This window comes from Halyomorpha halys, unplaced genomic scaffold (genome assembly GCF_000696795.3).
Source record: "Halyomorpha halys isolate HHAL.00 unplaced genomic scaffold, Hhal_1.1 Scaffold747.1, whole genome shotgun sequence".
Classification (NCBI taxonomy): Eukaryota; Metazoa; Arthropoda; class Insecta; order Hemiptera; family Pentatomidae; genus Halyomorpha; species Halyomorpha halys.
Genome location: NW_027111002.1, coordinates 28313 through 45720, shown reverse-complemented (window position 1 = coordinate 45720; position 17408 = coordinate 28313). Strand labels below are relative to the sequence as shown.

Below are 17408 nucleotides of genomic sequence, written 5' to 3'. Positions count from 1 at the left end.
TTTTTATATGTTTTAAAAAAATCTCTTATTAACTATTTTATCTCAACGTTCTTTTTTGACCGTTAGATTTCTGTTTATCTAACGCCTTTGTCAACCTGCACTCTAACGACTATTCCTGCAATTTCAAACAGTTTAGCAGAAATCTCTGCCTACATCTGTAAGTTATTTTTCTCTCTTATCTTATACCTCTTATTTTATTCATTTCCTGTTCTCCATATTTCTTCTTATTTTTTATAACATTGTTTTTACATACTCCCCGCTAATATATCTGTTTTTTTTAGATATTCGTTTTTATATGCCCTTTATATATAGATACATTTTATTACTTTTTTGGAATCTCATTATTTTACATTTTACACCTTTTTATGTTGGTTTTTCTTTTCTTTTTTTTTTTACTCTCACATTGACTATTTTATCTCTGCGATCTTTTGACCGTTAGATTCCTGTTTATGTAAACGTCTTTTGCCAACCTGCACTCTAGTGGCTTTTCCTGCAATTTATAACAATATAGCCTTGATTCACTTCCTATAACCTTACTCTCCCATTTACATTATACTGTAAAAATTTATAGGTGCATTACAAAGGGAGCAGTAGACACACTAGACGATAAACTTGCAAGAGACAAACCAGCAGATGCCCAATAGTTTTGTTTATGAACTGGATTAATAAAGTTGCAGTAAATGTATTTGATCTGTGGGAAAATATTTACTCTGAATGGAAACAAGAGTACTTACAAAAATGGTGTTTGTTTCTGCTGACTTGTACAAACACAAGTAATGAGATATTTGTTGAACCAGCCATAACAAGAAGATTGAACAACCAATCAATCTTATTTCTAATTATTAGTCTAAAAAGAGTCTAGAAATAATGAAGAATGTCTTGGAAACCACTGAAGATAAGAACTGTGCTGTTAAGGAGATTGGCGTGGAAGAAACAAAAGATTCAGGTGTGCCCATACAACAAGAATGGAATAATAAATTAGGTTTTTTTTCCCTTTCTAAATATTTTAAAAATCCACTCCTTACAACCATTTTGCAATTTATTTTCACTAACAAGATAGAATGCTGATACTAGGAATAATAAAATAAGTAACACAAAAATTCTATTGGGGTCCTAAAAGGACCGCTGCAGTATTATGTGTTTACTTCAGACCGTAGTATTAAGAAGATTAAACTTCAGTTGGGACCAAATGCTTAAATCTTAACGGTTATTTCAAAAAAGTCTGTCCTTACAAATTGGTAGAATTACAAAGGTAACTTCATATTAAGAAACAATGTCTTAGACAAGAAGAATGCCAATGTTGTATTTTCAATCAACTAAAGTCATTTCCTCTTATTTCCAAAAATGGTTCTAATATTCATCAGTCTGGTATCTCATATCTACTGTCATAACCGTAAAGACAATCCAAATCTAAGACTACATGTTATTGTGCTTATCTTTAATGTGCAATTATAGATTTATTAGAACATGGAAATTGGATTATTGGGCAAATGTTTAAACATATCTCCTTGTCTCCCGCCAACCCCATAACATCAAAAAGATAATCTCAGAACTAAGTAAAGAGAAAAATTATAAATGATAAAATAGATACACAACAAAAAGTAACATGGATCATGAAGACTAACATTTTTTTTTATGGAAGTTAATACATTGATGTATTTACATGCAGTTAAATGTCCTATAGAAGGATATAGTATAAATGATTCAGCGTAGGAATGAAAATAAGAGTCAAAAAAGGAAACATCCATAGAAAAAAAAAAAAAAATGTACTTCATTCTGAAAGCATAAATTTCAGGAAGAATTCAATTAAAAAAATTCAAATCACATAACCAGAAAAAATAAATAAAAAATCAACTGCTAAAGAATGGGTCCGAAATTAATAATATGAGTGAAATATCCTCATCACATTTTATGGTTTCAAGTATGAAAATTTGAGAGATAAGAAATATTATGAAAGAATAGTCTTAATAACTTGACTACCAAACGGATTATGTCAAAATGGGCCCCAGGTGCTACTTTCTTTTTCTTACATTTTTATGTTCATTTTAGCTTTTTGTTTAGGAAAAAATATATTGAAAAATATGATGTAAGTCAATTTCAAGAGAAATTTTCATTTTTGTGGCAAAGTAAACGTCAAATATTTTATAGAAACATATTGTGTAATTATAAACAATATATTACACTAAACAAATATATTATAAAAAATAATTTAAACGAAAATCCATTTTATGCAAATAGAATCTATTATACAGTTATATACAAATCAATAAATAAAAAAGTCTATGAAATACAATAATTTTTAAAAAATCCGTTATATACAAATATAATGCCATATAAAATTATATACCAATCAATATATAAAAAATAATTTTTATTTTCAAAAAATGTTTTCATAAAATAAACCTCTCTATAAATAAAATGTTTGATTATGATGAATATTAAATAGTAACGCACATAAAAGTTGTGCTCACCAAGTCAAGTCTTAAGGATTTGCTGTTAGCTCTATAATATTGTCACATGTTACCTGGGCCAAGAAACAAACCACAAAGAACAGAAACAAAAACAATTTAATTTTATTGTAAAATAACAGAAATATTCAAAACACTTTAACTAACCAAGAGTACCTTTTTTTTATACAGTATCCAAAAACATTTTTTTTTAATTCATCGATAATTTTAATTATAATCGATCAACCAGATAATATCATTACACTGCCCCCTTCTTAAAACTGTTTAAATCTTTCTTATCAATATATTTCCTATGATGCAGAAAGGAATCTTGTTTTGATTAGTCTTTAGTTGCTAATACTTCTTACTTCATCATTATTATGATGCTCTCAATGTATTGAACTGATTAAGTCATTTTTATCAGCTCCAATACTTTTTTTTTTTTTTTCATCTTCTCATCTCTAATCTTCATCCCTTCTACTTCATTCTTTATGTCTGTTAATATACTTCTTCTCTTCTTCACGTTTTCATCTTCTATAAACCTTCTTCTATTTTTATCTTCATCATATCTACCATTTTTTCCTCTTTCTCTCCAGCTGTAATCTTTCCTGCGACAAGAGTTATCGCCTTTCCTTCTTTCTCTCCATCTGTAATCATCAGCATTTCTATCAACCGTCCTACTTCAATCATCATCTCTTTATCTATCCTTTCTATCTTTGTCCCAATCCCATTCTATTTTCCAGTAATAGTCTATTTAGCTAGAATGACTATCTACACTCCTAGAGTTTTCCTCATCCTTAGGCTTCTGAATATATTTTACTCCAAAACCTTTTTGTATACAGTGGAACCCCGTTATAACGACCTGTTTGGGACTTGGGGTGAGGTCGGTCCCATAAAAAGGTCGGATTAAGCGGAGTCTGTTACGCTGGGAAATTAGACTTACGTATGTTCAAGGGTGAATGAAAAATACATAAAAATTAGAATACAAAACCAATTTATCCGATGCAGGTTTTCTAAGTCTTTTTTCATTTGCTGGGTCATCTGACAACTATGAAACACTAAATGAAATTAGTTGATCCCGATTTTTTTTCCAGTCCTTCACAGTAGTAACGCCAACTCCTAAATCACTAGCTACTTTGATAGGTCGCTCACCCATTTCGATTTTTTTAAGGGCCTCAAGTTTTTCCGCGATAGTACAAGACTTTTTTTAGACATCGTATAACGCTTTGATGTTAACACTGTGGAAGATAAGATTGAACCGATTTTTCAAACAAGGAGCGAGAAGTGAATCATCTTTCCAGGAAAATAGTTACAAAGTACAGAGGAAACGTCGTATGCAAACAAGGGGTGTTTCTTCTCAGAAATAGTCGGGTTATGCGAGGAGCGATGTTTCAAAAGGTCGGACTATTGAGAGGGATTCTATCGAAAAAAGGGTCGGTTTATGCGAAGAGTCGGTTTATCGGGGGTCGTTATAACGGGGTTCCACTGTACTTTTCTTGACTACTTTGAAATCTTGATACTACATTTTCACCCCAGATTTTCAATCTCGATAATCTCAAGCTCTGATGTAGGTCCAAATCACGCACTCTGTCAGTAAAAATATCGACAGCCATGTTTTCCCTAACATCCTCTAGAAACATAACAAAAGTCAACTTCTCCAGTCAAGAAATATCCACTCTGACCAGCAGCATCGGTTTTCCTGGATTCTGCCTTCTCACGCTGAACCGTTCTTCATATACTTGCCTCAGATGAGAGCCACTCAATCTCTTTCCGAAGTAGTTGTGAAAATAGTTGAAGTCCTGACGTTTCTCACAGAAGTTGACATATACGCTCCGAATAATATCCAGAGTCTCCTCTCAAAATATAATGATTAGGGAAGTCGTTCCTTCCCTTGGCCATTTTAGATGCTAGTCGGGAATGCTGTCTTGAATTGCCACAGATTAGTTGCCCATGACGACTCTCCATCAGATGTTGAAGGCCTGATCCTAGCTGGGGCTCTAGAGGTGTCTTCTTCTATGTTGAGGGCATCCCTCTTTATTGTCAATCGTACATCCGTGTTACGTCCTCCGGTCTTAACCGGCTGTTCCAGGAAGTCAACTTCACCTTCGAGTCTTCCAATATAACACTCCACTCTGTACTCACCTTCATATCGTCTTTCTGTGGTCCTTACCTGATTTTTAACATTTGAGTCCAGACAGCTGGTTTTCCACATTTCCAACCTGTTTCCCTGAACTTCCTAAGTCCTTTTCAGTGTTCTCAAACTTGGTTGTCAGAATTTTTTTCATTTCATCCTGGCCAGATTTCATTACATCCATGGTTGATTACATTTCCCTAAGTACTAACAAAAGCTCTTCCATATTCACTGCCTGACCATGTGATAACTGTCCTTAACCTCTTTTTCTTCCAAGTAACTCTATACTTCACTTCCTACCTACAATAAAAAAAAATTGTTTTGTTTTATTTTTTTACCCAAAATCCTGCTTCTGACTCCAATTGTCGCGTGTTACCTGGGCCAAGAAACATACCTCAAAGGACAGAAACAAAAATAATTTTATTTGATTGCAAAATAACAAAAATATTCACAACGCTTTAACTTGAGTTACTTTATTTTTTTATCAAAAAACATCTGAATTTCAATTATAATCAATTGACGAGATAACATCATTACATTTTGTAAAAACATTATCAACTCGAACCAATGTTGCTATCATGAAGGTAGTGATGACATTACATGCTCATGAAGAGGGAACAAAGGAATGACTAAAGCAGGAGTAGGGAGAGCACTTTCCAGGTAAAAAAACCTGGGCCGTATGTGCTATGGCTCTGGCACACAAACGCGATTTCTTGTGCTGTATATACTACACCCCAGCAGTCAACATGTTAAGATAAATTTATACATTGAAAACTTACTCTAAACCTCTAGAAAAAAGTAGACTTTGGTCAAACCTGAACAATTAATTAGTGTATTTACTTCACAAAAAAAAAAAAAAAAAATACAAGACAGATTTATTCTGTATATTATACAAATACTATAATTAATCTTATACTTACCAGTTCTATTTAATTTTACACAGTGTGAATTCTCATTCTGCCAAGCCACTTCATCACCTATTGAAAAAAGAAATATTAGCCAGTCAAATGTACATGTGAGTAATCAATGTTGTAAAATTAACTCAGAATTATGTTGTCATAAAATAATAATAGTGAAATCAGAACTTAAAATTTGTTAATAATATAATCAATGTGAAATAAAATGTTTTAAAACAATCAATATCATCGAGTTAATGGTAAAAATGATCAACTATAAGTTTTTCCAACTTAATTTATTCTGTTTTTTATTATTCACCCAACAATATTGTTTTTGTACAGTATCCTCTTAATAGCTAAATAAAAATTTTGATGAGAAATAAAATGCGAACACTGATATCCATTTTTATTGGTTGATTTCGGGATAAAAATAAAGTTCTACATATAATCCAAAAAATAAATGTGGTGCTTATACTTCTTATTAGGAACTTGATAGTTGGAATTAACATGTTACGCAAGCTGATGACTACCTATTCTGGTAGTAGTCATGATAAAATGTTTAATTTAACAAAATAATGTTAAGTTAAAATAAAAGAAATAATGTGTTTCTGTATACAACTGACTAATTTCTTAGTCCATATTTGATACATATCTAGAATTATCAAATTTCTTTGGGAGGAATACAATTTTTTTCTTAAGATTCACTCATAGCACACAAGAAGTGGTCAACCAGCATATGCAATACATTCAATAAGTAGAAGAACAACACAGAAACATTTGGTGGAAACTAGAAACAATTAGTGGTATATTATATAAAACGCTTGTTTTATATAAAATATGAACAAAATGTTAACTGATAGTCTGATTCACTCCAAGATAATATTTCAATGAGTTCAAAATCTAGCATTTCAAATAGAGTTACTAGGTCTGCATTAATATTGCATTTCTTCTGAAATATTACTCATTGAATTATTAAAAAATTAAATACAATTATCATAATTCTTTAGAATGTAACTGTTTAGTTTTAAATTATACTTTCGTTTTCATCAATGCACAAATATCAAAGCTTTTAAATTATGAAGAAGATGGTTAGGGATGCAGTCAAAAGAAACAAAAAATAATTGTTAACTACTTTTGTTTCTTTTGACTGCACCCCTGACTCTCTTCTTCATAATTTGAAATAATACAGTCAATTATTTATATGAATAATATTAAAGCTTTTAATAATGAAGTTATATTGTTTAGGAAGATTGAGAGTTCACAGCACATGAAACAACTCAAAAATTGTACACTAAACTATTTTCAATAAATAAAATCAAATTTTTATTTTCAACAAAGCAAATGGAAAATATTTATTACTCATTTAAAATGGAAATTTTACTCATTTTGACTCGACTAATAAAAAAAATGAAGTATAAATGTTTTACCAATTGAAAGTAAGTTGAATTATACCATAATAATTGATTATTAAAAAAAAAAAATGCTGCAAGTTCATAAAAAAAAAAAAAAATGTATTTACAACATTGGGGGGAGTTTAAAATGGGCTGAGACAGAGATTTTTTTTTTAACACTGTTCTATACTACCACTTTACAAGTGCAAGTAGTTACAAGCCGTCATTTGTAGCTATAATCACTACAGCATTATTATCCAAATGTACAAAAAATATTTTATTGTTTATAATGAGGTGTAGATAGTTGACCGTAGATTAATGATTGGAGAAGTTTGTCAGGGGGTGCGGTCAGCAAAGAACAACATAAATAACATATTTATTTATTTTATCCCGACGTTTCGACCTGAGTTTCAGGTCAGAGGAGCAGTGACCTACAACTTCGGAAACCCAACCTCAACCCGAAGACTGAAGCCCAGGCTGCTGCAGAACATTCTGTAATAAATTCTATATTTATCAATTCTGTTATTGTCATTAATTCTATTTTTCTTCTCTTCGTCTTTTTTCAAATTAACTTTTTTTTTTGTTCTTTTTCCAATTATAGGGCAATTGTATGGTCTACAAATGTTGCTCTTAACTTTACCTTTCTCTCTTATTAAGGATTATTATTTTTATCTAATTTTTTTTTTTTATTTATAACATGAAGTTATAATAGATAGGGGTGTATTTTGTACTCCCCCCCCCCTCCACATAATCAATTGTTAAATAAAAATTTTAACTGTTATATCAACCATGTAAGACTCACCAGGCCGATCTGGTATTAAATAAATAAATAAAAACATTAATAGCACCGAAAAGATCAACAAATGTTCATATAAGACATGAAGTATGCTAATAAAAAACCACATATTCGTCAGAGTGCTTGACAAACATTTTAGAACTATTTTCATTGAGATATGAAATAAAGTTTTTGAGAAGGATTATGGGACCTGTGAGTAACAATGGTATATACAATGAAATATACAATACAATGGAGACTGGAAAAACTATGAACTAATAAATCTCTATAATGACCATGACATCGTATATTTAATAAAAACTGGATGTCTGAGATAGTCAAGACATATAGCACAAATGAATAATAATGAAGTCAACAAAATTCTCCTAGAAGAAAAGATTTTTGGGTGTAGAATAGTTGAAAGACCTTGCCTGTGCTGCATGGATTATGTGAATATGGATGTCCAGGAACTCGGAATCAGAAATTGGAGAGCAGCAGTACAAAATAGAGAGGATGGACAGCTCAGACTGTGAGAAGCCTTGACTTTTCATCAGTTGTACTGTCATAAACTAAGAAGAATGTTCTTAAACAATTTACAATATATTCTGACCATTATTTTAAATCTTTAAGTTATTAGGTTAACCTTTACTATCATTCTTCAATAATATATAATACAAAATTATATAAACAAATATTAATATTACTTTAATTTCATGATGACTCTACTAATTTTTTTTCATTTTTGAAGAAATGATCTAATTTCAATTTTTATGATTAAATTAAATTACTATTAATCTACATGCAATACTTATTTGTAATGTTTTAAATAAGATTCTACAGTTTTCAATCAAGTTTACAGAAAAATTTAGCAGATAAAACAAATACATGTACATAAAGATATCTATGGGCTTAATCTAAGTTCAATCTTGACTTCTGGCTAGAGAGCATTTTCAAAGTCTACAATAAAATTTAAATAACATAGATATAATGAGGTTTAAATAAAAATCAATTCAGTAATTAAAAGTACTAATGAATAATGGAAACATATCCAGTCAGAATGAAGATGAAACCCTCAGATAGGGTCAAGCGAAACATATCAGTTTCTGTTTGGTTAAAAAACAGTAATACGTAACCCATGGGAGTCTGCAGAGGACTGAGGCAGATACTGAACCATGTGGAGCCCTCCCTTACTCCTGACTGAGGATACAGGAGGTCATCCATGGAATATATTTGAAAAGTATGTAGCTTAATAATGCATTAGGATTCACTTTTATAGTGCATTATCCTGTTCAAACCTTCTAGATAACACACAGAAAGATAATTAATAATATTTCTAGGTTTTAACAATAATTCTTGATAAAAAATATGTTTTACTAGAAAAAATAGTAAAAGGAAAAAATAAATTGAAATAGACAATGAAATTGACGATAGTGGTCACACAATTCTCTAAAAGAAAACTCCAAAGAAAGTAAAAAACAGACAAGTAGATATTAATAAATCATATTAACAAAGAAAATTCTCTATATGCCAAGGAATACTGATGCATATTAGGAAGAGATGAATTAAGTAGATATTTTATTAAATAACAATACAATTTCCCAAATGATAATGATAAGAAGGGGGATAGTACATCCAAAATTGTAAACTATATGAATTAAACACTGCTACTTTCATTATAACCTGTAGGCAAAAAAGAAAAAGTCAATACACATGTTTATATTGCTAACTGTATCAGAAATTAAGAGTAAATGTAATACTATAAAGTCAAATTTCTGCTAATTGTTGTCATAGTAACATAAATACGATAGCGGTACTAAACATATTTTACTGCACAAGAGAAACAAGGATTGATAGCGAACTTCAGTAATAAATCAACAATAAATTTATATGGGTTTAAGCTAAATCTCCATGCCACATGGAGAAGTTTTATAACTTTTAAATAACCTTTTAAACTAAACATAAGGGCTTAAATAAATAAAATATATTTAATCCACATCAAATTGAATAATATCTAATCTAATAAATTAACTACCACTTAAATTCTTTAAATACCAATTATAATAAATAAATACCACAGATAGATTTAAACACCTTATCATTAAAATGTCATTAGAAGACCAGCTACCATTTAAAATAATCAAGAAAACAAATTTCTTACCTGCAATCATATTTTTACATATCTTCTTCCATGAAGACCAAGGTTGACCTTTTAACTGCTTAATATTATTTGACTCGGCCATAATTAAAATTTAGTAAACATTGTTTAAACCAATAGATAAGATGAATACTGAATTTTTTTGACAAGACTGACTTGAATAGAAATGAACGATATAAATTGACTTATAGATATTGTGGTAACACAAACACAACTTTCTTCAGGGTTAACCTAAATTCGCTATAATCAAGCATTTTTCAAGTTCATGGAATAGACAATAATAAAAGAAGAAAAGATTTCGAAGGTACGTTTCCTTGCTTGCTACAATTTGGACTACTGGATAAGAGCTATCATCCCAACAAAAAAAAAACAACGAAATACCACTAAAAACCCAGAAATTATATGGATCCAGTAGCTTATCATGTCATTTCTTAGCTAGCATTAACAAAACATCAATTACTAAGCAGCACTTTTACCAATTTCTAATGAAAAGACTTGAATTGAATTTAGTTACAAAATGACGGATTTTAAACTTCTACATCCTTGGATAGCTGATGGAAAAGTATTCAAGATGAGTGCCTAACAGTTCTTGTTGGTTTCAAACCAATTTAACTTTTATTTTAAGAAACATGCTTCACTCAAAACAAAAATTTCAATTAAAAATCTTATATTCGTGCATTTCCTCCCCCTAAAAACCATTCTTCCTCTACAAGTATTTTTTATGGATTCTTCATTGTCATGATAAAGGAAATGCTACACAAGCTTAACAAGAGGACCAATATTTAATTTTTCTAGTGAGTTTTCGGTGCTTCATTACCTGTAGTATTTGGAGTGGTGTGATCGTCAGTGGTCACCTTAAGATTAAAACTTTACAGTGAATATTTATCAGCAAGTTTCAGGAGTAATTTAATATCTCTCTCATGTTCATTCATATTTTCAGTGTTAGTAATGTATGCAGCAGGTAGGTTAAATATAGAATCGACGGGGAGAAACCTAAAGAGATTTTCAACCTAATGCTGGATATAATCAGTCTTCAGACACTTAGGGTAAAAGTTATGACAACTGAGAGCACTAGTCTCCTGATCCAGTGGGTAAGAAATACGATGGGAACCAGTCCTTAAAACAGGTCAAAGAAAGGAAAGGAAGGTGAAAGGATATTGAAGTTAGAACTCCAAAAAATACTTGTTGGCCAAGTAGAGACATCCAGGTAGACATCCATAGGGACTCAAAGGGTAATAGGTTCTTAATCTCCATGGGATCTTGTAAACATCCCATAGAAAATATTGATGGGGAGTGGTGTTTTAATAGTGAATTTATTTGGGCTCTGTGAATTAGATGTATTCATGATATATACAATGATTTGGTATTAATACAGTAACACAGTTTTATAAACATATATGTACATCCCATATACATACGAGATAATAAATAATAAATTAAATGTCACGACTTGCTGAGCGGCGAATGTCATCCAGGCGGCGTTGGCTCAGTTAGCAGGATTCTATGGCTTACGCTAAATCGTGCACACAACTGTAATATGTTACACCACTCCCCTATAATTGGCGGAGTAAGTAATTGAATCCTGGCTTGATTGAACTTCATGAGGGAGGTCTTCTTCATGTGAAATTTTGCTCACCTTAAAAATACCGATATACAGAGCTTATACTGCTGTGGTGAACGTCCACAGGACTGAGGACACCGATATGCAAGTCTGGAACTTTCCTTTTGCTTCAATAGATGTTGATGCTCAAAACATACTGATTAAAACCGGAAGATTTAAGAACTGTCGTTTCAAATGGACTTCGGCCGTTGGTTGGTGCTGCTACTCTAAGATGCTGTGGCGATTTCTGCTGCTCAAATTATGTGACCAAGAACTGTATTTTGTCTTTATTAGAGGATTCCTTCAGTCTCTTCGGGGCGTATTAAGTTGGCGGTTGCAGTGGTGGTTCTGTGTCACTCCAGATGGTGTTATAGGATTTTTAAAGAGTTGGCTATGCCATTGGTCGTTCCTGCCCTTTGGGCCTTTTCTTAGATCCAAATTTACTCCCAAATATCTTCATACCTAGTCGTTGTTGCCAGATCTTCCATAGTTATCTACTTATTCCATAGTTCCATACTTATCTTCTATAGTTTTCTTCCAACAAAAGCTTATGATCTATCCGAATAGATACATTAAAATATATTTCAACTTTTATATATGGCAATTAAATACAATATTTGTTTGCATAAGTGACAAATAATGTGACACTGAGAGGTAATGCCCTTGAAATCAGCTTGAATTGCGGTATACAATGATCGAGGTGGTTTTGTAACATCTGACTCCAATTGATTATTGTTAGGTACTCCTGACCAAAAGGCCTCGACAATGTGTGTTCAATATAGGTAAGCTATGTAGGCAGGAGGTGAATAGATAGGATGAGACTTAAGGGGTGACAGCCGTAATTTCTCTAAGGATGGTAACCTCGTCCGACCGGGTTTATTGTTAAATATTAATATAAAATATTAAATATGTTGATTTAATAAATAAAGTTAACCAAAAAGAATACTGAACCACAAAAAAGTAAGTTCTACCGGCCTTTATATCATTAGTAGAATCAATACCTCACCGATGGTGCTGAAACAGTACCTTCTAGGGACACCAAATAAGACAATCAGTATATTCTTCCAACTCATTTTTCGATATGAAGAGTCTTATTTCACGCTTGTTCCTACTAGTCACCTCTTTCTTTTACGTTCTATTCTTTGGTAGGACCCGGCGGCTAGCTACCCGCCGGGCCTACATTCCTCCTTCGGATCTTCAGAAATAGCACCCGGTAGAAGAGAGTTACCTTCCTACATGACCCGGCAACGGCTACTCTCCGGGCTTGCATACCTCCTTCGTACCTACAATAATAGTACCCGGTAGAACAAGGTTACCATACTTGGAGAAATTATGGCTGTCACCCCGTAAGTCTGATCCTATCTATTCACTTTCTAATCAACTACCTTACCTATATCGAACACGCATTGTCGAGACCTTCTGGTCATGTATAGGTTAGAGTTAGATATAACACAACCACCTCGACACTATTTATATGTTTATGTACAACATTATGAAATTATTTACATTTTACTGAATAAATGAACACAAGAAATGGCTAGAGAAAACAAGGTGGTGCTCCAAGGTGAAAGCAACTGAAGCTCTTCGTCTTGGTGGGAAGAGATAACGGTTTCGACGGCTGTAATAGTTACAGTCTAGACCAGCAGGTATCGTTAGACCATTTTCTGTGCGAGGCAGCTTTTCGAAAAATGAACTAAAAACTCTAGAAAAGGACGTTTGAGTCTCCTCCTCCACACCCTCCAGCAACTGAGCTCAACGGGAATTTATTAGTTAGTTCAGGGGATCTTCCCCTACTCATTCCTGATACTTTTGCTACTGCGGAATTTGACGCAGTAGAAAAAGTGATTTGACAGCATTAAAAGTTTATATATATTTTTGTCTGGAAGTGTTAAATCACAACAAATATTTGTCTAATGAATTATATCCTAAATCAGCTCTATCAATACAGCATTTTATATAAAATCATATTTGTGATGCTTAGGATTTTGCGTTTCGAAGTTTGAAGACAATCCGAACAGACCTTGGGCATAGAAAAATGCTGGGAGTTTTATCCTGAACTAGATGTCGTTCGAGCATGTGTTGTACATTAATCCTGAACTAGGCGCTTTTAAGTTCAGAATACATCGTTGAAACAAACCTTACATATTGTAAGTATTTTATTAATTAATTAAGTATTGTATTCTAAGCAAGTATAGGTAAGTAATATACACCACTTACCTATACTTGCTTAGATAAATGGTAAATAAAAAAATGTAGAATCAGCAATTCTCAAGTACAATCAGAGTTTTCATTCAAGGGAAGGATGGTGAATTTTATCCAGATCATATGTTGCTTGCCTCAGAACAAGAAATATCTGTTATTTTTCAACACTCACCCGAGTAATATTGATTGACGAAGAGGCGTCACAGATAACCGTGTTTTATGGAACGTAGTTGATCACTAGATAAACGTGTCTGTACTCCCTAACTGGAAATGTATACATTTTTAATAACACGAAAAAAATCCATGAAGCTCACTCTTGCGTGCTTCATTGTGAAAATGTCACTCTTTTACGATTTTTCATGGATTTTTTCCTTTTATTTAAAATGTTGACATTACCTGTTTTGCAGTACAAACTTACGTTTGTCTAATTTAAGTTTGTTTAATTAACCCACTTTAGCTGAATTAAAATTGCCGAAAACAAACTTTATTTGTGATTGAAAGTGCAACTGAAGAAACATTGTGAATTATAGTAAGGGAAGTATAAATTTTCGCCATGACAATCTGGGAACTAGGCGAACATAATTTGCTCATGAGTGCCATACTTAGAACTGATAAGTGGAAATAAGCAAACTTTTATATTGTCATGGTTCTTGTTCTACACTACAACCTCTTTGTCGTTATTTTGTATTTAACCATTTGTAATTCATATTTGTATTTACAACTGATGACAGATTTCAAACATAGCCTGTGAAATGACAGACGTTTACCAAGGTTGCTATAATTTTAATTATATGTTAGTTATTTTAGTGCGTTTGAATTTTCTTGATAATCCTTTGGTCTTAAACTTTAGTTTAAAACTAACTGTCTCTTCTTTCCCTTTTTAGTGTCTAATTGTTTGTTAATTTCAGCCTACAGTTCAAAAAGCTGAACTATAACACTATCTCCATTTAGGAATTATAATAATGTATTTTTTCCCCGTTCTTTTCCATACAAAAATGTAATTTTTCTCCTAAATGAAAAAATAAAAATGGAATTGAACAAGCCCCATATCAGGATTCAACCTTCAGGACCAGTATGTATTATAATCCATTTTTCAGTTGTTTTTTCCCCTTAGCTCTATTTTTGTAAGGAATACAGAAAAAAAACCGATACCATATTTTATCTTTAAGAAGTATAAAAAAAACCTGCACTCATTGTAAAGTAAGAAAACGAAGGGCACATTACTTCAAAGTATTCAACCTTGACCAAACATTTTATAAAGAGGTGATGTAAGCATTCAAGCTCAACACCTAGATATGTCTGTTAGCCTAATGAAGAGGTACCACTTTATCGAGGCTCTCTCTACCCTAGAGTTGTTCCATGGTTGATATAATAGAATAAATAAATTATCTGCACTTATTCCTTGGCCCATACGTTAAGAGTTCATTACCCTTCCAATTGGGTCACCTCAAAATCAGTACATGGTTAGTTATATTTTTTTTTTTATAATTATATATGTTTAGTTATTTTTTTATTTTTTTTAGTTTCAACACTACTTATCAGTCTCAACTGTTGTGAGGTTTTGGGAATTAATTAAATTCTTACAGTTCTTAGTTAAATTGTATAGTGTTCTCCATTCTCTCTATCTCATACTTTTTATGTAACTGAATATGTAATTTAACATTCAATTCTTGAGGTATTTTAATTCATCATCTTTAGCTGTTTATCTTATAGCAGTAGCGACCATATTTTACATACCTAATGTAAAATTAATCATTTCTACTTAATCAACTTAACCATTTATAATTAATCAACCTGCATGCTCAGATAAAAAACCTAATTTGTCTCAGAACATGAGATCATCTATTGATATCTTCAACAATTTGAAATTCCCAAAAGAGAGAAACTGACAGACTTCTAGTTTTGTACTGAGACTATGTGATAGATGATCGCTCTTTATTCTAATTATTATTTTTAAAGGAGGCAATGCCCTGACTAATAAATAGGATGGATTAAATTCAAATTGTTATAGATGGTAGCTCTCCAACAAAGCTGATTTGGCATAAATCTCCACGTGTGCACTCTCCCTGAGATGCTCTCACTAATTAGCTTACATGTTACTAAAAAAAAAAAAAAAAAAAAAAAAAACATATGTAGGATATATTGTTTTTTTATGACTCTTTTCATAAAGTCATATTTTCATGATTGTCCACCTGCCCTCTCCCATTACATATTGGTTGCTGCTTTTAGAGCTGTTACTGGTCATTATTACTGGGGTGCTCATTTTCATAGAATTGGGGTGAAAGATAATCCTTGGTCCTCGTTTTGCTTTAAGTCAGATATGACATCCCATCACCTATATGACTGACCTTGTCTCGATAACATAAGAAAAGGTTTCAATGACGGCAAGACCAAGTGAATTAGCTCCAAGTTTGCGACGTTTTATTGGACTGCCAGAACTCTTATGGCGGAAGAACCATGATCCTGCGGCATAAGGGAAAAATAAAGAATAAAAAATTATTACTTCACAAAGCAGTTCAGCACTTAGCAGTTTAGTTGGAAGTTTTAAGAATTTCTGATTAATTAATTATTTAAACTTCTAACGAAGTTAAACAGAAAATAAAATAATGTAATGTAAAGCTCTTTTTTTTTTCTGCATTGTGTTTTAACTTATTTATTCATTTTTATATTTTGTAAATTTATGAATTAGTTTTTTTAATTTATTTAATTTTTTTAAATTGTTCTAATGCTGTAATTGTTTTATTTCTGCTTTATTTATACATTGCTATTTATTGATAATTTCTGTTAATTTGCATAATTGATCAAATGTGTGTTGCGGATCACTGGATAAGAGAGGTATGAAGGAGGGAAATAGGGAGAATAGTATATTGAACAAATTGGTAAATTAGGTTTTGTGCAAGAAGAAGGAGTTAAACAAATTTTATATATATATATATAATTATTTGACGGGAAACAGCCCTTAAGGACTACGCAACTATGGCTCAGGTGCCTTTTCAATTTCTTCCTGTCTGCCCATCTCTGCTTGAGGACTTCACTGAACTTCTTCCTTTCTTCCGTCCAAGTCCTCCTAGATGAGAGTTTTTTACTGTCCTCCACAAAAACACACACACCCATATATATATATATTATGTAATAATTAAAATTATTTAAAATAAAATAAAAAGAATTTTAATAGTTTTTTAAACTAAATTCAAATATAAAAGATAATTTGGGTTCAAATTAAGAACTTTAATACTAAATAGATAATAGTATTTTATTTAAATTTTATAATATAAAAGACTCATAATTTCAGGGCGGGTTGCTAGGCAATCAGAAAACAGACACTTATAATAATTACACTTAATTAAATTAATATCTATTTTTATGTATAGCAAAACTAACCAAGTTCACAATCTTCTTTTGATGATTCTTGGTATCTTCTTTATTCTATCGTTATGTCCTATCGTCCAAAATGGCTTCCTACTCTTACTGGACAGAAATTGATGAGGACCTCCTCATCCCGGGAACATCATTTCTCCTGCGCGCCCAAACAACGAATGAACTCAAAACCAAAACCTGCCTCGATGTTCCATGTAAACATCGATTCTTGCACAACAGTTAGGGATTTTCGCAAATGATTTACTTTCTGAATATTATTCTTTAGCACTATTTCTTGACTTCTGTTTTTTCTTAAATTTACTGTATTTTCAATTATGATGGGAAGAGTTAAAATAGTTTTTAATATTGATATTTGAATCTGCTCAACATGGCCTCGATTCAACGGACTTGTTGACTGAAGAATACGTACCGCCATCTTGGTTTTGTTTTGAAT

The 17408-nt window shown here is 31.8% G+C and overlaps 2 protein-coding genes across 5 annotated transcripts in view; one reads left to right on the top strand and one right to left on the bottom strand.

Annotated features, from left to right (window-relative positions):
• Positions 1–10339, bottom strand: part of LOC106685823 (ataxin-7-like protein 1) — a 49385-nt gene extending 39046 nt beyond the window's left edge. Inside the window, exons 1-2 of one of the 2 annotated variants that reach the window (XM_067049085.1) lie at positions 9799–10339; positions 5499–5555 (exon numbers count right to left, since the gene is read on the bottom strand). In XM_067049085.1, coding sequence (XP_066905186.1) covers positions 5499–5555; positions 9799–9880 — 139 coding nt within the window. In that variant the 5' untranslated portion in view covers positions 9881–10339. The remainder of the gene's footprint in view (positions 1–5498; positions 5556–9798) is intronic. The other variant, XM_014428751.3, reaches the window with a different exon arrangement.
• Positions 10340–14188: 3849 nt separating this feature from the next.
• The window catches only part of LOC106685825 (golgi SNAP receptor complex member Gos28), a 14515-nt gene continuing 11295 nt past the window's right edge, over positions 14189–17408 (top strand). Inside the window, exon 1 of one of the 3 annotated variants that reach the window (XR_001343906.3) lies at positions 14189–14368. Coding sequence is in view for 1 of the 3 variants with exons in the window: in XM_014428753.3 (XP_014284239.1) it covers positions 14350–14368 (19 nt within the window). In the remaining 2 variants the exon portion in view is untranslated. Of the gene's footprint in view, positions 14369–14464; positions 15061–17408 lie in introns of those variants that run through there. The other 2 variants (XM_014428753.3, XM_014428754.3) reach the window with 2 other exon arrangements.